General features: G+C 40.1%; 1 protein-coding gene across 1 annotated transcript in view; it reads left to right on the top strand.

Moving 5' to 3' along the window:
• LOC108666863 overlaps positions 1-24,738 on the top strand; it is a 109,945-nt gene that overhangs the window by 67,908 nt on the left and 17,299 nt on the right. Inside the window, exons 4-16 of the mRNA XM_047880891.1 lie at positions 7,321-7,417; positions 9,461-9,511; positions 9,810-9,815; positions 9,940-9,995; positions 15,560-15,748; positions 18,122-18,307; positions 18,883-19,058; positions 19,250-19,272; positions 19,326-19,392; positions 19,642-19,715; positions 20,433-20,562; positions 21,145-21,369; positions 22,575-22,805. Of these exons, the coding sequence (XP_047736847.1) occupies positions 7,321-7,417; positions 9,461-9,511; positions 9,810-9,815; positions 9,940-9,995; positions 15,560-15,748; positions 18,122-18,307; positions 18,883-19,058; positions 19,250-19,272; positions 19,326-19,392; positions 19,642-19,715; positions 20,433-20,562; positions 21,145-21,369; positions 22,575-22,805 (1,511 nt within the window). The remainder of the gene's footprint in view (positions 1-7,320; positions 7,418-9,460; positions 9,512-9,809; positions 9,816-9,939; positions 9,996-15,559; positions 15,749-18,121; positions 18,308-18,882; positions 19,059-19,249; positions 19,273-19,325; positions 19,393-19,641; positions 19,716-20,432; positions 20,563-21,144; positions 21,370-22,574; positions 22,806-24,738) is intronic.

The following is a 24,738-nucleotide window of genomic DNA, read 5'->3' as shown; positions in this document are numbered from 1 at the left end:
GGGTTCTTGGCGCTACCTGACGTAGAACGAGCACCAAGACGCTTATTTATCGGGCTAAACTAGGTCAGGATTACTCACTAGGGCTAAAATTACGTCCATAATTGGATTGAGTCCCACTCCTCTTTATGAGTGCATGGTTCTGTATGAGCTCGCGAGCTGTTCTTAGCAACAAAGTGTGCAATATGAATCGCTATTTGGAAAAAGTCTAACTCATTTCTGTGAGTGAATGGTTCTATCATAGCTTAGCATTGTTCTTAGCAACCTAAGTTGCAACAAGCATCGTAATTTGAACAAAATTTCCTTCATTTCTCTGCGTGAATGCAGCAGGATCAGTATGGGCTCGCAAGCTGTCCCTAGCAACATGATGCGACAATTAAGCCATAACGAGATCAAGTTACCACCAATAGCTGAGAGCTGATGAAGCTGCATCGCCCATCTGGGGTGAACACCTCACTTGGGCCGTGCTCAGTTGAGGGAAAATAGGAATTTTTGAAATATGAGTTCTTGAAATATGAATTCTTGAAATTGAAATTTTTTAAATATGAATTCTTAAAATATGAATTCTCGTAGTAAGAATTTTTAAAATAAGAATTCATAGAATATGAATTCTTAAAATATGATACAATTGCGTGTACTGTGTGTTTGTGCTGCGAGTAAAAAAGTATGTCGCTATTAGGACAAAACATTCATTATTTCTAAGTTACCAAGTGTGACTATATCTACTGGTAGACCAGCTATGATCTTGTGGTAGCCAATCCCAGTTTAACTGATATTAAAGCAGATTAATTGTTATTTATTTCACAAACTTACATGCAGCCGACTCCCTGTCCAAAGATGTTAAAACTTAACAAATTTACTTTACAATATGAGAGATTAAGTCGTGGCTATAATTTCTCAGGGCTGAGGGGTGAACATTCCACTCATTCCTGATGGCGAGGAATATTTTCCCTCACCCCTGATGGCGGGGAATATTTTCCCTCGCCATTAATGACGAGGAACATCCCTCATTCCTACAAAGAAGTCCCGCGATGCCAATTATCAACCTAATGGAGAACTAATTGCGGTGCGGTCGCTAATTTCCTGTCGGGCGGCGCTCGATCAAAGCATGAAAATTTAAATCGAAAATTCGCATTTGCTTCGCTTGATGAACGCCGCGCTCTTCAGAAGTCGTGTCGAGGAACTGACTTTTAATTTATTTTCTTACAAACATAAGTCGTGTCGAGGAACTGATTTTTTTATTCCTTAACTCATCTCACTTTGAATATATTTTTTATTTTATGAGCGTATAAGTTTACATTTTAATGAATCGATGTATAAATAACACTTCACTAGCATGTTGGCAATTGACCCAGGATAAATTGTATGTATACCTTAACTGCTGTATGCATGATTGATCAATGTAGATCAATGCTACGTTCGTTCTCTGCACGTGCTTTGGGTAAGAAACTATGTAAGTATTTGGACAATGTGACCCCCTTCATTTTCTGAGTATTTTCGGTACGACCATCACGGTCCAAGTCACAACTTCCTACGTGGCGTGATTACTGAGTCCTACGGGGAGATCCTTTGACGGCGGATCAGTTCACAGGATCTTTTGAGGCTCGCCTTCATTACGGCCAGACCCTCAGATCCCAGGCTTAGGGATCTTCAGATCTGATATTATGTGTCACTGATCTTCCTGCTTCCTGTATTATGTGACATACACGGAAAGATCAATGTGCTATATATTGTCTAAACATGACGCACTTTCGCATTCGCCCTTTCTGCATGTAGCGCTGATAAGCTCTTTTTCCGGGCATGACTGGGTCTGGATGAAACATATAATGGAGAAAATGCATCCCAACCCTAACAAATTCGGGGACCGCCTATGCTTCGGCAGAAGAGTCACAACAGTTGGCCTAAAGTTATTCTGGGTCTGCTTGGCCACCCGATCGAAATCATCTTCTTGTCAGAATTTCCTTTCCGACTTTATAGTCGTCTGAGAGTATGACAAGGGTCGGCCGAGCCGAGTCATATACCGAGCTAGCAATTAAACTGCCTAATTAAGCTTGCTCTTCGAACCCTGAGCCGAAGCGGACATAGAGAAGCTGATTTACAAGCGGTCCGAGTCCTAGGCGGCCCTAATGCAGGGTCGCGCACGTCTCAAAATTTTGTTAGGGTATTTGCCCAAAAACTCATTTCTCTGAGTGCATGTTTCAGTATATTTTGGCGCCCTGAACGACGACACTCTGGAAGTTTTAGTTCATCAAATATAATTTATTGTGGTTAGAAGTTGAATGACCATCTAACATTCGAGTATAACCCTCAAATTTACCTGCATACGTTTTAAACTAACTGGTAGAAGAATTTTAATTGCAATAGGCGTAACTAAATGTGTCCATAGTATCATTATACGATATGATAATTCTGATTCAAGAATTATGAATATATGTATGGTATTTTACATTAATACATGCATAAATACATTGAATTTTGTGTGTGCGAGACATTCATAGCAAATGCTGTTGTCTTTGTTGACTTTATTTAGAACTTTTAGGTGGAAAAGTTGAGCTCTGTTTTTCCCGAAGCCTCGTTTGCTAACAATAGGTTAGTTGTTTTAAAAATATTTCATTCAAATTCTAGGCTAAAATATCTTCTTGTGTTTCCTTTAAGGCAATAGTGGTCTTAACTAGCCTTATTATTTTATAATTTTTCTTCTCGACAGTGAAATAGCTGTTCTTACATGCAATTTCGTGTAAAAATCGTCAAGCCTGGTTCTTCATTTTATATGTGACAAAATTTTTACACACGCGAGATAAGAGGATTAGATCGGCCTTATCCCTATCCGTCTTGCCAGCTTCTGCGCCTCGTACGCACAGAGAAATGAGTGAGTCTTTGTCCTAATTGCGATGTGATTCTTACTCTTATGTGGATAATCCTAGGGCCATACTTTCAAAACTGGCTAAGTGAACGTAAGTACTTACGCACTATTTTCTTGTCTGTGATTGGTGGATTTTGCTCGAAAGGCCGTCAATGATTGGCTGATGAACTTACGATCTCTTAACTTTTTTTGAAAGTATAGGACCCTGGCCCAGTTTGATCCAATAAAAGGGCGCATCAGTGCTACGTTTGCTCTCTGTTTATGTTGTGGGTAACAAAGTGTGTCAATATTTGAACAGTATGACCTGTTCATTGTTCTGCATATGCTTTTCTTTCTCGAGGCAACATTGCCTGCGCATCATGTCGTGAGCTGCAACATTATAATGTTTACTGAGGAATATTTTATTCGAGCTTACATTCCTAAATTCTTCAAAAGTCAATTATTCATTAATGATTATCAAATCTGAGAAATTCAAAGTTGAGCACGACTATAAAGTAACGAACTGTAATGCAGCAAAAAATCGCACCTCAATGAAGCGAATGAATGATGTAGGACATAATAAATAATAGCATATAACGATTAACGCATTAACAGCTCAAATGCTTTCTCTCATCACAATAATTCTTGCTCTATGGTAAATCTGTGCCTAGGTTAATTCTCACTCTAGGGTAATTCTTGTTCCAGGGTAATTTCCGTTCCGTGGTAATTATTGCTAAATGGTAATTCTCTCTCCATGGTAATTATTTTTTCATGTTAATTCTTTCTCCGTGGTAATTCTCGCTCTAGGGTGATTCTCGTTCATGGTAATTCTCGCTCCTTGGTAATTCTCACTCATGGGAAATTTTCTACCTATTGTAATTCTCGCTTTAAGGTCTATGGTTATTCTCGCACCATGGTAATTCTCTTTCTAGTGCTTTTTTCTGTCTATTATATTTCTTTCACTAGAGCAATTCTCACTGTAGGGTAATTCCCTCCATGCCTGTGACGCAGTCAACGCGTGTACGTCGCGGCTGCCAAGATCGCAGCTGAAATAAAATCTCGGAGAATTTTTTTTCTTAGGCTGAATTTTTTTCTTAGGCCTCGCCCATTTTTTGTGCGACGTTCCTGGGCTCTCGCTATTCACCAAAACCGCGACAAGCTCGCGCAAAAATTCATGCTTCTCATGCCAATATTCACGGGCAACGCTGCTTTGGAACGTGATTGCGGTTTGCAATTGAAACCTGGCCAGGGTACGAATTTTCGGACCGCATAAAGAGACTGAAAGAAACGCTTGAATTCATATTTTTCCCAGTGGTAGGATATAGAAGACAAGATTAATCGAATTTTCAAACGTTTACAATGCCCGATTCTTTACTTCGTTCGTTGATTATTTTTATTTATACATTTTGAACAAATGTTAGGAAATTGAACTTGAAATCATATGACAGTTATATTTTGGTTATGGCTCTCCAGGCAAATGACGTTGTATCAACGTTGATTACGTGTTGATTTCGCTGAAACAACGTGATTTTAACGTCACAAACCGGGCAAGGCTTGGATATTTGAAAATGTCGAACGCGCGGAAAGCATGAAGCGCTCAACAGATTCACATCCATGCAGGCTTCCTTATAGGAACTCATCCACGCTGTTGAAAAAAATATAACTCAGTACTCACTGCAGTGAGTGACAGAGAGCGCATTTTCTCGTCGACGAAAACGTGAAGTCACGGACGGACAGACAGACGAACATGGCGAGCACAATCGGGCATTTTTTCCATAACTGAGAAAAAGCGCTAAAAACGGAGATAAAATGCATGGAACGTCGCTTCAGTGGCCGTCAACGACGTGAAATAAAACCACATCGTATTTTTTGTAACTTTACATTTTTTGAAACTTCAACCCCATTTTCAACCCAATCATGGCCGAATTTTGCGAAAAGGCACCCCACTAAAAACACCAGTTCGACCATTTTTACACCGTTTCTTAACTGCGCGGGGAATCTCCTGCTAATTCCCCCGCATCAATTTCATAATTGCCATATAACAAATAAAGCTTCTATTTGATGCCGCTAATATTGAGGTGATACTCCACTTAACAAGAGATCAATAGCTGTCACGTCTCCATTACTGGAGATACGTTGTTGTCGTCTCAATGGCAAGGTAATTGACGTTGATTTCGTTGGAACAACGCTTAATTAACGTTATTTCAACCTCAAATGCCTGATGAGAAAAGTTGGTGTAAATAAGATAGGGCCACGCCCGACAAAGTCATGTAGAAATGAAATGTGTTAATTTTGTACATTATTTTCCATGTACTTTCAAACTGATTTTAAAATCAAATTAATGCATGTAGAAACGGTCACTGCACCAAGTTTTGTGGAATTGAGAATTAAAAAATGCTGGATGTGTTATTATAAAGTAAATGTTAGGCAGGGGGAGTTGTTTGTGATAAGAAGGCTAACCCTGCGTAGCCTTCTTAGTTCCACGTTTTATTCGGTAATATCCCGATTACTTCAACGTTACCTTGATTACCTCGGCAGTATTACGATTACCGCCGCACGGTCCCGATTACCTCGCCCATATCCCAATACCTCGGCAATATCTTGATGCTGCATGAGTGGCAGATGGCGTGCTGATATATTATTATATTATTATACATATTTGAATCGTAGGTGACTAGACCTGGCGAAGAGCGATATCATATAGCGCTCATATTGTAACACTTAAAGTCTTAAAGTCATCCTAAACTGAAAGCTCATTCAAATCATTGTATAAGTGAAAGCTCCTTACAACATATGTTTCCAAATTTGAATCAAATAGGAATAAATGACTTAAATTACATTTAAGTAGTTAATGTAATTAACTACTTATGTTACATTAAGTAGTTAATGGGATACGGATTTGGTGATTTCTGGTTTATTTTTATGCTCAGAATCCTACGTTAACTTATAATCAATTATTTAAACTAGGCTGCATTGGAATATTATATTGTGACGGTTTGAAACATGGGCAGAGATGGCTAACAAACAAGGATTCAAACCAACGCTCAAATTAAAGCACTTAGAACTATAATATTACCTTCTATTGCTGCTGAAAAGGGACAATAACAGCCTCGTTGTTATGTGTTATTGCCTGCGGATGTGACACCAAATTTACATGGAATTGCTTCAATTTACACGTAAATTGCTACCGGAAATCGGATCGCAACGCGCTCGTGAAGTGCAATTCCGGCCCGGAAGAGGATGCAATTTTTTGCCTACAATCTTTACTTGCAATCTTTGCCTACAATATTTTCCTGTCCTTCCTTATATATACGACATCTTTACCTCCGTCGCATGGAGCTGCCAAGTATGCAGCTAGTTTTGATTGTTTTTATTTACCGGTGTCATTTGAATTCTTTTCAGCTCAATGCAAATTAAAGGTTAATTATACATCAAATATACGGTACTGAATTTCTCATACTCAAAACAGTCAAAATATTAGTAATAAATAACATTAAACCTATTTATTTAATGTTCTTGGTTCAGAACGACTCTACCTAAATTGCAGTCTGTGGCAGTATGCCAGTCTGTGGCAGTATGCCAGTCTGTGGCAGTATGCCAGTCTGTGGCAGTATGCCAGTCTGTGGCAGTATGCCAGTCTGAGGCAGTATGCCAGTCTGTGGCAGTATGCCAGTCTGTTGCTGGCAAACATAGTTGTCAACCCTTCAGGCATATTACATTGAATCAACGTTGAATACAAGTTGATTTCGTTGAAACAACAAAGTTAAATCAATGTTATTTCAATGTCAGATGCCTGGTGGAAAAGTACAGGCCAAAAATCTATTGAATTTATTCGTTGCCAAATGGCAAGCTTTGCGGTCGCGGTCTCGCGAGCTTCATTTGAATGTTTCGGCTGCCGCTACGGAACTTCCCGCAAAAAATGAGCTCACGACAAGAAACTTTTCCGGAACTTCCTCTACTATCTATCCAATCTATCGCGCTCTGCTGCAGCGATAGTACAATGTTCTGCATTTAATGACACAGTAGCGCGCGATGAAAATAATATAAAAAATTACATGCGTATATTGGGGAAAATGTGTATGTTTAAACTACATACTATATAGGCCCTGAAGTAGATATGATTGCGTGGAATGAAAAATTTTGAAATACAACGAAAGTTTTATAGCTAAATCTATGCAGTTCCCTTTAAGTAGAAATAGTGTTGAAAATTCAGAATAAAGTTAGAGCTTTATATATCATAAATATAATATATGATATAATGTATAACATTAAATACGATTCATGGATATTTGCTGCATAAACTTTCATGCAATCAACCTTTTCTCAATGACGGTAAATCGAAACAGGTTTACTTAATAAATCGATAGGTAAACATGCAGCATATCATAATTCTGTGATTGTATAATGAAAAGCCGTTAATTACACAATGATAATTTAACACAATAAAACCTTAGCAATAATCTCTTGTATTTCATGGCCAGATGGAGGCCCTGGTGAGAGAGATGCAGGACCCCGACACCGGCATCCCCATACGCAGCCAGAAGCTCTTCCTTACCTCCATCCCCTCAGCCTTCATGGGTGAGTATCTCCCCCACCTTCATCCCCTCAGCCTTCATGGGTGAGTATCTCCCTCACCTCCATCCCCTCAGCCTTCATGGGTGAGTATCTCCCCCACCTTCATCCCCTCAGCCTTCATGGGTGAGTATCTCCCCCACCTTCATCCCCTCAGCCTTTGTGTACAGGTAATGGTATGTTTTGTGTACAGGTAATGGTGTGTTGTGTGTACAGGTAATGGTATATGTTTTGTGTACAGGTAATGGTATATGTTTCGTGTACATGTAATGGTATGTTTCGTACTTTGTTCATCAAAGATTAAAATTTCCATCTCATTTTTTTCGAGGTCATGAAAATTTATCAATATTTGACATTTTCTGATTATATTTGTATTATTATTTTACTTATTACCGTGTGTGAATTAATTTTGTAATTTTCATTTTTCTTATTATTGTTTTTGAATTACATAAGTAATAAATGTAGCATAATTAGTTATTTGTTAAGCAATGTTTCCATAAGTAATAAATGAAGCATAAGTAGTTATTTATTAGGTAATGTTTCCATAAGTAATAAATGAAGCATAAGTAGTTATTTATTAAGTAATTTTCCCATAATTAACAAATGAAGCATAAGTAGTTATTTATTAAGAAATGTTTTCATAAGTAATAAATGAAGCATAAGTAGTTATTTAATAAGTAATGTTTCCATAAGTAATGAATGAAGCATAAGTAGTTATTTATTGAGTAATGTTTCCACAAGTAATAAATGAGGCATAAGTAGTTATTTATTAAGTAATGTTCCCACAAGTAATAAATGAAGCATAAGTAGTTATTTATTAAGTAATGTTTCCACAAGTAATAAATGTAGCATAAGTAGTTATTTATTAAGTAATGTTTCCACAAGTAATCTTATACACATCTAGATGTGTATAAGAGACAGCACCTCCATCCCCTCAGCCTTCATGGGTGAGTATCTCCCTCACCTCCATCCCCTCAGCCTTCATGGGTGAGTATCTCCCTCACCTCCATCCCCTCAGCCTTCATGGGTGAGTGCATACAATTTTTCAACCAAAGACTTGAATCAATTATTGCCTTTGGGACCTGGAAATGTACATATGGAAACATCAATGTTAATTAATTATCTTTACATTTTCTTTCACATAATCAACAGGGAAACATGTAATTTATTTAGTACTATGAGACGCGCATCTTCAAGTGTTTACATCTTTAATTTCGTAATAAATAATGACCTTCTACTTAACCATCTTAATTTGTTACTCGAGCTAATCATTACAAACTTTTATCATCAGGGTATACTGCACACACTGTATATATCCCGAGACATTTGTTCCAAGTTTACAAAGAAATGCAACGCACATCATCTGTGTTAATTTTTTATGCGCGCACAATTTCGCAGACTGTTGAGCAATATTTATTTGCAATTGCATCCACATTCTAAAACGCAAAACCTTACATTTTCTACTGCTTTTTTTTCTGTTTAAGTTTTTCAATGTTATCTGCAACATTGACCACGTGAAGATTCTTTTTCGAAATTTGTTCATTATTTCTGCAATAAAATGTCTAATAATTTGTTTTGTTATTGAAGTAACGCATTATATTATCAGTTGAACTTTATATTCTTTAATTGAACCTATTTATTAGTTGGTTTAATAGTATAATAAATACTATATAATTATAATAAAATTGCTGATGAAGTACAAGTTCCCTTAGTAAATTGAATGTTTAGAGATAAGTTATGCTTCGTGATATTATGCCACTCACCACAACATTACCACTCATGACTCACCACTCAGAACTCACCATTCATCTCCCATCACTCACCATCCATCATTCAACACCCATCACTCATCACCCACCACTCACCGCCCATTACTCGCCACTCATGACACTCTACTCATGACTCACCCTCACCACTCGTGACTCACCACCCATCACCCACCACTCATGACTCACCACTTATGACTCACCACTCATGACTCACCACTCACCCCTCACCACTCCCCACTCACCACTCACCCCCCACCACTCACTACTCCCCCTCCCTCAGGTTACGATCTGGTGGAGTGGCTCATGGAGCGCCTCGACCTCGAGGACTCAGGTGAATATCCTGCACAAATGCGTCCTTGAAGTTACATCTGACGAATGTTTCTCAGAGAATTTGTTTAGCTAATTTGTTGAGAGCAGCGCAAACTGTTGAATTTCACCAATAATGCGCAAATTATGTTGATTTCCTTTGTGTTGACTAATAATTGAGAGGATCTTTGATCAAAGTTTCTTGTTATTTTCTGTACTTTTTAGTTGAGTATTAGCCAGTATATACATATATATACAAATTTATCGTGCTTAGTAGAGTGTGGTATGTTTTGTGTACAGGTAATGGTGTGTTTTGTGTGCAGGTAATGGTATGTTTTGTGTACAGGTAATGGTATGTTTTGTGTACAGGTAATGGTATATGTTTCGTGTACAGGTAATGGTATGTTTTGTGTACAGGTAATGGTATGTTTTGTGTACAGGTATAGGTTCCAGGTGAGCTCCCCCTACTCCTCCCCTACTCCTCCCCCTACTCCCTCTACAGGTTCCAGGTGAGCTCCCCCTACTCCTCCCTCTACAGGCTTCCCCTTACTCCTGGACCGCTACGTGTACTTTGGCTGCTACGTGTACTTAAACTCCTTTTGATAGTCCCATCACATTTCAGAAGACTCTCTTTCCCTCGTCTCCTGTTCATCCTCTTTTCCGTGTGTGTCCTGCGCATATATCTCCTGCAATCATGTGTCACGCGTATACAGGGTCCGCCATTTTTATGGCAACGCATGTTCTTTGTTATTTCTCAATGAAACAAACAGGTAAATTGTTTTTTTATTGGATGAGCTAGTAGCCAAGAATTACCTACACAATTCTCAGACATATTTATTCAATATGACCACCCTTATTTTTAATGACGGCCTTCAATCTACGCGGGAAAGCTTCACAGGAGACACGCAGCATTTCTATAGGAATCAAGTCCCATTCTCGTGTCAATTTAGACTTCAAACTATCCAAAGAATCATGAGGTGTTCTGCAGACCCTACTATCTGAAATAGCCCACACAGAAAAGTCAAGAGGATTCAAATCAGGGCTTCTTGAGGGCCATTCACTTTTGCTAATGAACGCTGGGATGTGACCCTGAATCCAGTTTTGGGTCATGTTTGAGCCATGTGATGGGGCAGAGCCTTGTTGAAAACTCCATGGTGAGCCTTTAAAGTGTTTACGGGCCCAAGGTAACAACTCAGCTTCCAAAATGTCCGAAATGTTTCGCTGACTGTTCAATTTCACTCCTGAGGGGACAAATACTAGTGCGGACCTCCCGGTGGCGGTTACCGCGGCCCAAACCATCACGGCCCAAACCATTTTGACGTCGTGTTGCTGTTCTGGTTGCCACAGATCCATTCCGACTCCAAACTCTGTCATTTTGACGGTTAACGCTTTGTTCAATGTCAAATTTTTTCTCGTCACTGAACACCAAGTTGGGCAGCGTGTCATCCTCAATGAGATCCAGAATGTGCTGGCATCTTTCGAGCCTCATTTGTTCATGACGGTCTGTTAGTTCATGCCTTATTTGCATCTTGTAAGGGGAAGTTTTGAGGTCATCTTTGAGGACTCTACGCATTGATGTCTGACTGACTCCTGCTTCTGCAGCCAATTTTGCAGCTGAGCGACGAGGGTTTCTCCTCAACTTCTCCCTTGTGTTTTTGACCAATTGTTTTGTTCGGACACTTCGTTTCCTTCCTTGACCAGGTCGATTGCGTGTTTCACCAGTTTCCTTGAATTTTTTACCACCTTCCACACATTTTCACAACGAATTTGGAGCTTTTTGCAATGACTGAAATATTCTCGCCCCTTTTAATGAAGGGTTACAATTGCATTTCTATCTACTGCCATAAGTAATAGAAAATTTAGACACCTTAGACTTCTGCAATATAAAATAGATGAATAATTTAATAGATGATATTAAGCTCCATTACAAAAGCAAAGTCTCCTAGAAGACAAATTATTTTATATAGCAAACATCCGTTGCCATAAATATGGCAGACACTGTATATCTCCTCCAATCATGTGTCCCGCGTATATATCTCCTCCAAGCCATGTGTCCCGCCTATATATCTCCTCCAAACCATGTGCCCCGCGTATATATCTCCTCCAATCATGTGTCCCGCGTATATATCTCCTCCAAACCCGCGTATATATCTCCTCCAAGCCATGTGTCCCTCATATATATCTCCTCCAAACCATGTGTCCCGCGTATATATCTCCTCCAAACAATGTGTCCCGCGTATATATCTCCTCCAAACAATGTGTCCCGCGTATATATCTCCTCCAAACCTCCACGTGTCCCTTTTCTTACCAATTTTTTCGTCTAGATTTCTTGCGCTTGCTTTCACCGTCGCCCAGAAGTTTGGTCTCCACATCTAACTTTTTATCTTTTGTTTCCTCCTCTTCCCTTTTATCATTCTCTATATCTTCCCCTCCGCTCTCTTATCTTTCCGTATCAACTTTTCTTTTTCTTTGTCTCGTTTTTTTATATTTTCCATGAATTTTATCCCCTCTCCCCCTTGCCCTCGCGTGACGCCCTCACTCCATGGCTTGGCAAGCTTCCAATGCAGCCTTGCTTACTTATTCCCACCGCGACATTCCTCGTCATTCCTCCTAAAACATTTCCCCTGATTCCGCCTAGGACGACATTCCCCCTGATTCCTCTATGGAATTCATGCCTCCTCATTCTTCCTATGACAAAATTCTCCCTGATTCCTCCTAGTATGGCGTTCCTCCTTAGCCCTCCTAGAACGACATACCTCCAGATCCCTCTTAGGCCGGCATTCCTCCTAGGCCGGCATTCCTCCTAGGCCGGCATTCCTCCTAGGCCGGCATTCCTCCTAGGCCGGCATTCCTCCTATCGGTATTCCTCTTAGGACGGCATTCCTCCTAGGCCGGCATTCCTCTTAGGCCGGCATTCCTCCTAGGCCGGCATTCCTCCTAGGCCGGCATTCCTCCTAGGCCGGCATTCCTCCTAGGCCGGCATTCCTCCTAGGCCGGCATTCCTCCTAGGACGGCATTCCTCCTAGGCCGGCATTCCTCCTAGGACGGCATTCCTCCTAGGACTGCATTCCTCCTAGGACTGTATTCCTCTTAGGACGGCATTCCTCCTAGGCCGGCATTCCTCCTGCATACGTCGCAGTCTTATTCATGCCACCGACGCCCGTGCCAATGATAGACGTTTAAATTGATAATTGAAACTTTAAACGATCACCTACATTGATTATTTATCGATCAGTCGATATTTATCTGATCGATATTTTATATCGATCAGTCTCGCCGGCAAAATCTTTTGAAATCTTGAATTGAAAAATTAAAGAAAGTGCCAAGTAATTTCAATTAAATTGTAGTAAATTTCCTCGACTAATCAATTGCCTTTAAAATTAGTGATTAATTTGCGATTTAAGCAAACTATTACCATAGATACTTCGCAAATCTTGGTTAGATCGAACACTCAGAGAAATGAGTGGAACTTTATTGAAATATCGATGCTCTTTTTGCCCTTTTGTGGGTCATCCTGGCCCACTTGGGTCCTGCAAAAAAGTGCATTAATGTTACGTGCATAAATAAGTGTTTGAAAATTTGTACCATATGACCCGTCTCCATTAAAATCAACTAAAGGCAGACACGAAAGTTTCTTCAGTAATGTTTATTGTTTAGCAAAATTTGATCTTGCAATAAAATTATTTGTGTGGCTGATAATATTTTACTAAATGTACTCATTTTACGTGTTGATCTCCAACACAATTAATTTATGTACAAATATTTAAAAAATAAAATTAATGGGGATGATTTCAAGAACGCTATTAAGTTTAGCTTTATTGATAAAAAGGTTTATCAATACAAGTAAAGCCACTTACACGGCATTGCAATTACAAATAACTGTGCTTCAATTAACAAAAAAGGAAGTAGACAAGAAAAAAATTGTAATTTTCCTTTGTCTTCTGATATGAAGTTAGTCGTCAAGACGTAATATATTGATGCTCACAGAACAACAATTAAAACGCTGAACTCACGCGACACGAAAAGAATATACACTCAAGAAATGAATGAATCACATTGTCCAAATAGTGACTCACTTTCTCCCCCACAGTGCGAGTAAAAAGTGGACGGAGACTGATACGCCCTTTGTCCGGGTCAAATTTGGCCAGAATGACCAATGACAAAAATTATATGGCTAATTGGACAAATTGTCGCTCAATTCTCTGAGTGTGTGCAAAGCTAGATAAAATTTACAATTGATCATGCAACATCGATTACAAGCTGGATAGTAATTAATTAATCACTAAATCTAATATTTAATATTAATTAATCGAAAAAGATGGCGAAATTAAGGCTGAAAGTCAGCCATGAACTTATTAAAAGATCACTTTGATCAATTTCTCAATGAAAGACAATGATTCTTGCGTTCAAAAATGTCCGATTCTAGAAATGCTGGGCACGCAAAAATACACACATTAGCATGTAAATGTGTAATACGTTAAAACAACACAAATGCAGAGGAATAAAGTACGTACACTGGTTTGCGGAAACTGTCACACTTTAATTAGGAGAGGCCGTTCTGTGAGACAATCGTAAATCAATTAAATTAAATTAATTAAGACAGCGCACACGTCACCTCGCACTAAAACAAATCTTCCATGGAAATCCTGTGGCACGAGTCGTACGAATCCTGCATCACAAATCCTATATCGCGAATTCTATACTACAATAACTACGGATCACGAATCATACAAATCTTGCATCACAAATCCTAACATCACTAATTAGATATTATAATTCCTACGAAGCCTATATCACAAAGCCTTCGAATCCTATGTCGCTCAGACGGATTTGCTAGACCTTCATTATGACAAATAATCACATTTTTTTACATTTTTCACATTGGGAAACTGACGTAAGATTCAATATAAAGAAATATTCTCGAACAATTTTCAATTATTCACTGAAGATAATTGAATTCGTTGTCGGATTGTTAAAATCATGTGAAATGAAGATATTACCTATTCATAAAATACAGTGGAAGTTAATTTGGAGACGAACTCGAGACGAAGTATAAATACCACGAAATTAGGTCGCAACTGAGCCTATAGTACTCCTAGTATAATAAATTCAAGGAAATAATAAGCCGAACTTGCGACTGGTTACCGCCCCGTCCGGTGTCCGCCACCCGCCACGTCAAGTTGTTAATTTCCTCCAAATTAGTGCAATTAGTTTAATTAATTCGCGAGGACTAATTAATGTATCCAAGAGGATTAATTAAAGCATGCAATGACGTAATCAGAAATAGAAGAAAGCAGTGCTGTACAGCAAGGCCTTGAGGCATCGAATGACATATTGTAACAAGTGCATAATGCTGAGTTTTGCTGATATATCGTACAGCCAGCCAAGCAGCATAAATAATGATGAAAAAATCTGTTAAAAGACATACTATATTAATGGCATTGCGTTGACTCCGAGATCAAATAATAAAACAAAATATAAAATAAGAACAAAAAAAATACATAGAAATATTTTTCATATGTTCAACCTTTACCTTAATTATACAAGTTCCGAGTGCACGGAATTTGTTCGCAGTTTCATCTTTCTAGTGATAATTTACAAGCAAAGCTCATCCGAATATTACGTCACAGCAAGGCCGATAAAATAAAAATCATGCGATTGTATAAAAATGTGATTACCGTGCACTTGTATAAAAATGAGGTAATTATGTTTTTGTACAAACAATGTGGTAACGATGCGATTGTTTAAACAATCTAGAAATTATGTTACTGTATAAATATTGTGGTAACGTTGCCATGTTATTATAATTATGGTAAGACTAAAACGGTATAAACATCGTGCTAAAGATGCATTTAATATCAGAATATTATATCGGTGCTGATACGACGAATTCCTGGCTGTGCCGCCGCTGCGCTTCAGAATTAGCGTCCTGCCGGCACAACGATGATGAAAACATGCGATGATCTATAACCCGCGATAATCTATAACCCGCGATGATCTATAACCCGCGATGATCTATAACCCGCGATGATAAATAACATGCGATGATAAATGTCTAATTTATGTGTTGCAGACTCCATACTACTGGCCGTCACAGAACCACACAGCAGACACTACAGACTACGCCATTTATCTCACCAAGCGCCTCTTCCGCAACAAACAAAAGCACGGGCTGGAGGAGTACGAGCTCGAGACCTACGCCAAACTCAAGAAGGGACTGCAGCATAAGTGGGACTTTGTGACCATGCAGGCTGAGGAACAGGTGTGTGGTGACGTGGTGGTGACGTGGTGGTGACGTGGTGGTGACGTGCAGGCCGAGGAACAGGTGTGTGGTGACGTGGTGGTGACGTGGTGGTGACGTGGTGGTGACGTGGTGGTGACGTGGTGGTGACGGGGTGGTGACGTGGTGGTTCGAGGAACAGGTGTGTGGTGACGTGGTGGTGACGTGCAGGCCGAGGAACAGGTGCGTGGTGACGTGGTGGTGACGACGAGTAAAATAAGTGATGGTAAATGTAGAGGCAAATGATTTTCTCTTCATTATTGTTAATATATCGATAATGAAAGCATGTTCACCATGAATGCCAGTCTGTCATCAAAATGTTTTCCCTGAATCCTAAAATGTCGTCACTGTTTTTATGGTCTGTTGCGACAGACAATAAAATTGTTGAGGCAGACCATAAATTTATTTACAGCTTTGCTTCAGTCAAGGGAAATTCCGTTTTTTCAATAAAATAAATTATTTCATTTTATAATCGGAGAGATACTTTCGCAGGCGAATTTTTTATCACTACGTGGAACACTAAGTATTTTTTTCGCCACAAGAAGTTATTTAGAAAATATTGTTTATATTTTAAGTAACTAGCTTGTGCTTGATGCGCAAACAAAGTGTGAATTTTAATGCTTGCTAAATTACAACAAATATTGTATGTCAAAACAACACTTTCTATGATTTAAAGTTGAGTAGACGAAACAAGTAAATATTGTTGATGATATTAATACCCATGATAATTAATTAATTATAATAAATTAATTTAAACAAATTGAGTAATAATAATTAAGATGGTGAAACATTTCATCTCCTAAGCACTCTATTTTCACTCAGCCTTCTTAATGACCGTATTGATGAAACATTACAAGCTGTTTATTTTTTTAGAATCTTCCGTTATTCGAAATACCTGAACTGCAAATAATTCTGCCCATAACCACTAATGAATTCTCTATTCATTAAATATTTATAAATAATACATATATTTAAATAATAGCTACTAGATGCTGAGGGCACATTTCTTGTTCATTTCTTGTTGAATTACTGAAGGATAATTTTTACAAAGAATATTTAGGTTAAGATTGATCTAAAAGTAATATTGTATGACTTAATTGCATTTATTGATTTATTTAAATTGTTTGGTTGTGATTTATATTTATTACAAATTCTCCAAGAAATACACTTAGTGGGACGTGAAACACTTATAGTGGGATGAAATTCTTATGAAATTTACGCACACGTAGCGAGATATATTAAGACTATTATTAAGCTAATAATATAATATTACAACACAACGAAATTACTCCGTAAAGCAAGAGCTGATATATAAAATTGTAAAATGGCTGTATAAAGTCTTTTATTAATTATTTACTATCACGATGCCACGATATAACTCATTAAAGCTGAAGTTCAATTAGGGAATTAGGGAAGTGTAAAAAGTTCATTATTAATCTAATTATACACTATCACGAAGCCACGATATCACTCAGTTAATCTGTGTAAAGGAATTGGATACAGAACCGACTCCAATTGGGTCCGAAGAATTAACCCTAAACCGCCACCGAACCTTAACGAAGGAAATGAAAACCAAATACCCTTAAATTTACTAAAACGAACACTAACCACGAAAACACAAAGTGGAACACTGTAAACACGAAAATAACTAGTGGAACACTGTAAACACGAAAATAACTAGTGGAACACTGTAAACACGAAAATAACTAGTGGAACACTGTAAATACGAAAATAACTAGTGGAACACTGTAAACACGAAAATAACTAGTGGGACACTGTAAACACGAAAATAACTAGTGGAACACTGTAAACACGAAAATAACCAGTGGGACACTGTAAACACGAAAATAAATATCGAAACGATTAATCCTAATCTAAATGACGGAAGGTGGAGTGGAACACGAGATACGGGGCCCGACGGTAGGTAGTCCACACAGTAAGGAGGCACTGCAGCAGTCGAGGTGCACAACAGCAATAGGGACTCGAATATGCGGATACTTAGGTGACGCAACACCGCCAGTGTCGGCCTAAATAGGAGCCGTTCCCGCTGGCCAGGCAAGAGATCGGTCCTAGTAGAAACGTTACAAGTACACTAGTTAGCAGTGACGGTAGGTAAGCTCCGACTGAGTCCTGGCGAATGACTAAACCCAGCACTAAAGCGGGCCCCAATAACGGGACGGCCACGTCACGCGTGTGGCCTTGTAGCCAACCTTATAGGAATAACCTAATAGAGACGCTAAAGCCGCCGAAACTAATTAATCACAAACATAATTCATCCAACAGCCGGAATAAGGTGAATTTCCCTTACAATCTGAAGTTCAATTAGGAAATTGTAAATAAAATTGATGGCTGCAGATGCGGCTGTCGAAGGAGCGCAAGAAGGGCGACAAGATCGTGACGGACTCGCAGGAGCGCGCGTACTGGAGGGTCTACCGCCCACCTCAGGGCTTCACCAACTGCTTAGAGGTTGCCCCCGTGCCTGACCGTGCCAACATGGCCAACAGGGTGCGCATGAAGAGTGTACAGCTCCTGCAGTATGAGGTGAGTTGTGAGGTGTTGTGATGACCGTGCCAGTACGGCCAACAGGGTGCGCATGAAGAGTGTACAGCTCTTGCAGTATGAGGTGAGGGGTCTTGTGAGGTGTTGTGAGGTGAGGGGTGTTGGGAGGTGTTGTAAGGTTAGGGGTGTTGTGATGACCGTGCCAGCATGGCCAACAGGGTGCGCATGAAGAGTGTACAGCTCCTGCAGTATGAGGTGAGGGGTGTTGTGAGGGGTGTTATGAGGTGAGGGGTGTTATGAGGTGAGGGGTGTTATGAGGTGAAGGGTGTGGTGTTATGAGGTGAGGGGTGTTATGAGGTGAAGGGTGTTATGAGGTGAGGGGTGTTATGAGGTGAGGGGTGTTACGAGGTGAGGGGTGTAATAAAGTGTAGCAACTGCCTCAGGTTGGCGCCTTTGTGCTGGACTTCGCCTGTATTACGCCACGACAGAGACCTCACTGATTCAATACAAATTAGCTTTTCAACATCCAATTCACATTATTATTAGGTTTTTATTGAATAGATGAGTATATAATTAGTTTAATATATGAGCATTTAATTAGTTTAATGTGGCGGCAGATTGAGTGGCTGACGAAGGGGCTGGACAGGACGAGAAGCAAGGTGTCGGTGGCGAGCGAGGCGCTCATCAGCCACTGCGAGGTCTTCGTCGACTACGACCCCTTCCTGGTCACCCCGCACCCCTCCAACCCCTGGGTGTCTGATGACGAGGAGTTCTGGCTCCTTAATGATGACTAGTGAGTGACTAGTGACTAGGTGACTAGTGACTAGTGACCCCGCACCCCTCCAACCCCTGGGTGTCTGATGACGAGGAGTTCTGGCTCCTTAATGATGACTAGTGAGTGACTAGTGACTAGGTTACTAGTGACTAGTGACTAGACTAGTGACCATGCACCCCTTCAACCCCTGGGTGTCTGATGACGAGGAGTTCTGGCTCCTCAATGATGACTAGTGAGTGACTAGTGATTAGGTGACTAGTGACTAGTGATTAGACTAGTGACTAGTGACCATGCACCCCTCCAACCCCTGGGTGTCTGATGACGAGGAGTTCTGGCTCCTTAATGATGACTAGTGATATGAGTTTGTAACTCTGCCAGCCAATCAATGACGATTTTACAGCCAAGCCCACCAATTATAGACGAGAAATCGGCCTCAACGTGCACTAAGCGAGTTCTAAAAATACTACTGCTTTACTAATACCATTTGTACTGTTCGATTAACACGTAATACTTGGAAGGTTTTCTGATCTTGACATATCTTATTAAATTAGCATTTCCCAGACGTATTCTAGCGCCTCTTAACATCTCTGTAATTTGGCAGCACCGACGCGCCTACAGAGATGCGAGTCAAGCGCTGGGCCATCAGCTTCCAGGAGCTCATCTCTGACCCGCTTGGTGGGTGACCGCTTCTGTAGCGTCTGTTACAAGTCTTATTACATGTTGATTCCTCTCTTATTTTATATTAGGTTATACTACGTGTTGATTGCTCTTATTAAATGCAAAGTTATATTACGTGTTAGATTTTGATAAAATAAAATAGATAAACACGAAGTACATGTCGCGATTTAATAATTGTTTTGATTGATTTTCGTGTATTGATGAGATTGAGAATGGCATGTAGGTTATGATTAAAAAGTATTCCAATATTGATTAGGTATTGGGAATTAATTCATTAGGTAGCTAGTGAGTAATAGGTATTCTACTATTAATCATTACCTATATACTATAAGCTAGAAGACTACACATGGACAAACTATCTATCCACCTTACACATATTGTCTTGGTTACGTTGCCGCTTCGCTGTTTTTAAGTATTGAGTCTTTGAATTCTCTCAAATAAAGTATTTTTACTTCATTAATTTTTTATAAACTTAGCAATGACACACCTTAAGTTCAGGCCAATAAAAAATGATCAACAATGAATTATTTGTAAAATTCTTTATGCATCTTTAAAGCCAACTACCTGCGCAAGGAATATAGGTATAGGTCAGGGTTGTAGCAGGTGTAGCAGGTCTCGGTTGTCGCAGGTATGACGGAGTTCACTAACTACCTGCGCAAGAATATAGGTATAGGTCAGGGTTGTAGCTGGTGTAGCAGGTCTCGGTTGTCGCAGGTATGACGGAGTTCACCAACTACCTGCGCAAGGAATATTCGCACGAGAACATCCGCTTCTGGCAAGCCGTCAACGAGCTGCGCTACGGACCAGCGTCCAACATGACCGAGGCCGTCGAGAGCATCTACGAGTGAGTAGAATATGTAGTAGAACTTATCCCATGCATTAGTAGATGAATACAATCGATGACTACGAGAGTTTTTGTTAATATAATTAGTGGCAGAATCTACCCAACGAATACGTTGAGTGTATGAGTATTATAATTTGATTTTACGTTTTAAATTGAGATTTCTTGTAACATTGCGGTATTTTGGGAGGTAAAATTTACCCGTTTGGACGTCTATAAATGCCGTTTCTTCTGTGAATAAAATTTATGCACTAGATTTTTTATACAATGCATCTTTTTGAAGAGAAAATCGTTTCTTCCTTATTTATTTAGTCAGAGTATTAATTTATTTATTTCATCTTAGTAAACATATGTAGATGGGCGAATTAATTTATTTCATTTTACTCAGGGAGTTCCAGAAGCTCTGATTCATTTCAATTTTACTCAAAGAGTTCATGAAGCCCTGATTTATTTAATTTTAGTCAGGGAGTTCCTGAAGCTCTGATTTATTTAATTACACTCAGGGAGTTCCTGAAGCTCTTATTCACTTAATTTTAAGCCCTAATTTGTTTTATTTTCAGCCCTAATTTATTTAATTTCACTCAGGGAGTTCCTGAAGCCCGGTGCCCCGTGCGAGATCAACATCGACGGCAAGACGATGGAGGAGACGCAGCTGCAGCGCAAGCAGCCCTCGCGCTACACCTACGACCTCGCCTCTGAGCACGTCTACGCGCTCCTACTTAAGAAGGATTGCTACCCTCGCTTCCTACGCTCTGAGGACTACAAGACCCTCCTTGCCAACGCCCTCCAGCCCTCAGCCAAAAAACCGAGGTATCCTTACTTGACCTGTAAGTTTGACGTTGTGGTTTTGATCAATGAATTTATTTTAATAATTAGTGGATTCACCAAGGTATCCTCACTCGACCTGTACGTTTGTTGTTATGTTTTTAATCAATGAATTTATTTAAATAATAATTGGATTCACCAAGGTATCCTTACTCGACCTGTACGTTTGTCGTTGTAGTTTTAATCAACGAATTTATTAAAATAATAAGTGGATTCAGTGCTAAGGAAGTCAACGCAGCAAGATGCAAAGAAAATTGGCATGGCAGAAAGGACACATATGATCGTTGGCTATAACATTTTACAGAATAAAAATATTTGATTTTTCTTTTTTAGCGCATTTTCTCATTTATGGAAAAATGCACTATTGTGCTAGCCATGTCTGTACGTCTGTCCGTCCGTCACTTCACGCTTTCGTCAACGAGAAAATGCGCTCTCTGTCACTCACTGCAGTGAGTACTGAGTTATATTTTTATATATGAAGTTTGCTCACAGTTATGTGCGAAGTGAGAGATGTGAGTTTAGACGAGTTTAGTGGATGGCGATGATGTGAGATAAGGTTTTCAATTACTGTTGAGGTAATTTTAATTAGACTAATTCTATTGAACTCAAATTAATTCGCTTTCTTCGATTACTTTTATGGCTTCTGCGCAAGTGGTTGGAATAATGGATTAGTACCAAAAAAATTATCTAATGTGTTTTCAGAAAAAAATGCCCAAAAATGCGTGCAAAAGCTTTTAATTTCATTTTAATCTGTCAAATTTTATTCAAATCAATATTATTGTAAATCGTTTATTCATGTACGCGTTTATTAATGTGTGATGGCATTTTTGAGCCGGCTATATAGCTAACCTGTAAAATATTTTCATTTAATATTATTGGCATCTACTTTCCTTCAAAATCTTATTCAATTAATGTTTATTTGTGGTATTGTTCGATAAAAACCTAGGTTCGTTTGGGTAAATTAAGCTACTTTCTCTGTAATTTATTTGATTACCAAGAATTATTGCGCAGATTTTTTCGTTGAGCATTATTAAGTATTTTCCGACAAATTATATTACTTTCTCTCTGATTACTAAGCATTATCGATCGCTTGTAATAATTTTTATATAATATATTTATATTATATAAAAATTAGACATAATTACTATAATAATTATATATAATTTTTGATTTATATAATTATTTTACAGGTTCTTCCACCTGAAGAGCGGTCCAGGGCGCAAGAAGACCTCCACCAGCGCGGGCACCTCCAACAGCCTGGCGCTGGTGGCGGTCACCCCACAGCCTCTCAAGCGCCACGGCTCCGACGAGCATCAGGGGGGCGCCGCCCCACCCAGGACTGATGCTGGGGGCGTACATATCGGCAGCACACCCACCCCACCTCTGTCTTCACACAAGCTCGAGTGCGACCCGCCATACAGGTGTGTGTGCCGCCATACAGGTGTGTGAGCCACCATACAGGTGTGTGACCCACCATACAGGTGTGTGACCCACCACACAGGTATGCCCACATAACCTGTCCTCACACAAGCTCGAGTGCGACCCGCCATACAGGTATGCCCAGACCTCTTCTGACCTTATGACCTTATGAAGAGTTTAGGACTTCCTAGTCCCCGATCACGCTGATGCGCTGCCTTCGTCGTCCTCCGTCTCCGAGTCGTCGTCGGATGTAACGTTGGACGTGTTCCGTCTATTTGCCCTCCTTTGGGCCAGCTGATGCAAGATGCTGTTGCTTGTCACTTGCTGAGAGTAGTTTCCTATTACTGGACAATCCGGGATCTTTCTCAACCACTTGTCCAGTCGTTTCTGGAATGTTGCAAGGGTAAACTCCCCTCCTGTCAGCGCTTTTGGCAAGGCATTAAAGAGCCTCGGTCCTACCACGGACAGTGATCCCTCACGAAGAGTCTGTACTCTGGCCGCGGCTCGGTTTTTAAATGGGGGAATCGTACACAGTCTTCCTCTCCTTATGTTGTAATATGTCACCATTCTGGCGTCTCACTCTCAAAATTGGGAGCCAATCCGGTTATCATCTTCCCAGTGTACAGTATGATATACCTTTTTCTTATCCTCTCCTGTGAGTACAGTCCCAACTCCCAAGTGTTTAAGCCTGTCCCACTAATTCAGCTCCAGCTCCCTCATGCCGCTGATCCTGTATGTGAAGGTCCGCTGCACTGCCTCCAGTTTCCGTACCGCACCCGCCTTGAGTGGCGACCAAAGTTGGCAGCAATACTCAAGATTGGGGAGCACAAGGGCTCTGAAGAGTGTATAATCTTTGGCTTCTCTTGTTCGAAATGTCCGCCAGATCCTCCCCATCCTTCGTCTGCTTTGCATGACTATTTCCTCGATGTGGTCATCGTATGTGGCATCTCTGTCTCTCTGCCGACTCTGTATCTCATTACTTCGAACTTGGTTCCGTTGAATTGCATATTATTCAGTAGGGCCCAATCGTAGATTGTCGACAAGTCATCATGTAGCCTCTCGCAGTCTAGGTCATCTGTGATCTTCATCAACACTCTTGTATCGTCCGCAAATGACTATGTAGATGCGTGGGTAGGCTCAGAGACGATATCGGCAAAATGGCTGAGGAAGGGGATCGTTCCTAGCACCGAGCCCTGAGGTACTTCGCTTTTCACCCTCTCTTCTCTCGATTTTGAGTTTCCAATTGAAGCTTGTACTGTTTCTGAAGCTTGTACTCTATTTGTAAGGAAATTGCGGATCCACCCTAACAGGCTTCCTTCTACAGCTCCAGCTTTCGATCTGAAGAGCACTCCATGGTCAACTTTGTCAAATGCTTTGACAAAGTCCAGGTATACTACGTCCCCGCCAGCTCCCTCCTCCAGTAGGGCCACAAGGCGGTGATGGTGCTCTAGTAACTGCGACAACCAGGAACGATTACGCCAGAAACCATCTTTTGCATTATTATACAGTTCAGCCTCTTCCATATACTGAAAAGCCTCTTTGCCACTACGTTCTCAAAAACCTTGATCACATGTAAGGTCAAGGTCACAGGTCTGTAATTTTGGGGTCTGTCCCTCGGACCTCCTATGTGGATTGGCGGTATCAGTCCTACTTTTAGGCCCTCAGGAAAATTCCCTCCGCCATCGAGGCTTTCCAGAGTATTGTGAGCGGAGCCTTCAGTGCTCCAACACACTTCTGCATCAACGATGCCGGAATTCCATCCAGTCTTGGTGATGAGAACGTCGCGAATTCTTTGATACTTATTTCCATGTCTTCTGGTCCAAACTCGATGTTCTCCAACCCCCTTCCACCAGCCAGTTATAATAATAATAATATAATAATATTAGCGGTTTCAGCGTTTATTAGGCCGTAGGCCTGTCGCCGATTCTTAACCTC

Source organism: Hyalella azteca, unplaced genomic scaffold, assembly GCF_000764305.2.
Source record: "Hyalella azteca isolate HAZT.00-mixed unplaced genomic scaffold, Hazt_2.0.2 contig6532, whole genome shotgun sequence".
NCBI classification, from domain to species: domain Eukaryota; kingdom Metazoa; phylum Arthropoda; class Malacostraca; order Amphipoda; family Hyalellidae; genus Hyalella; species Hyalella azteca.
The sequence above is the reverse complement of the archived record's forward strand: the minus strand, read 5'-3'. Positions and strand labels throughout refer to the sequence as shown.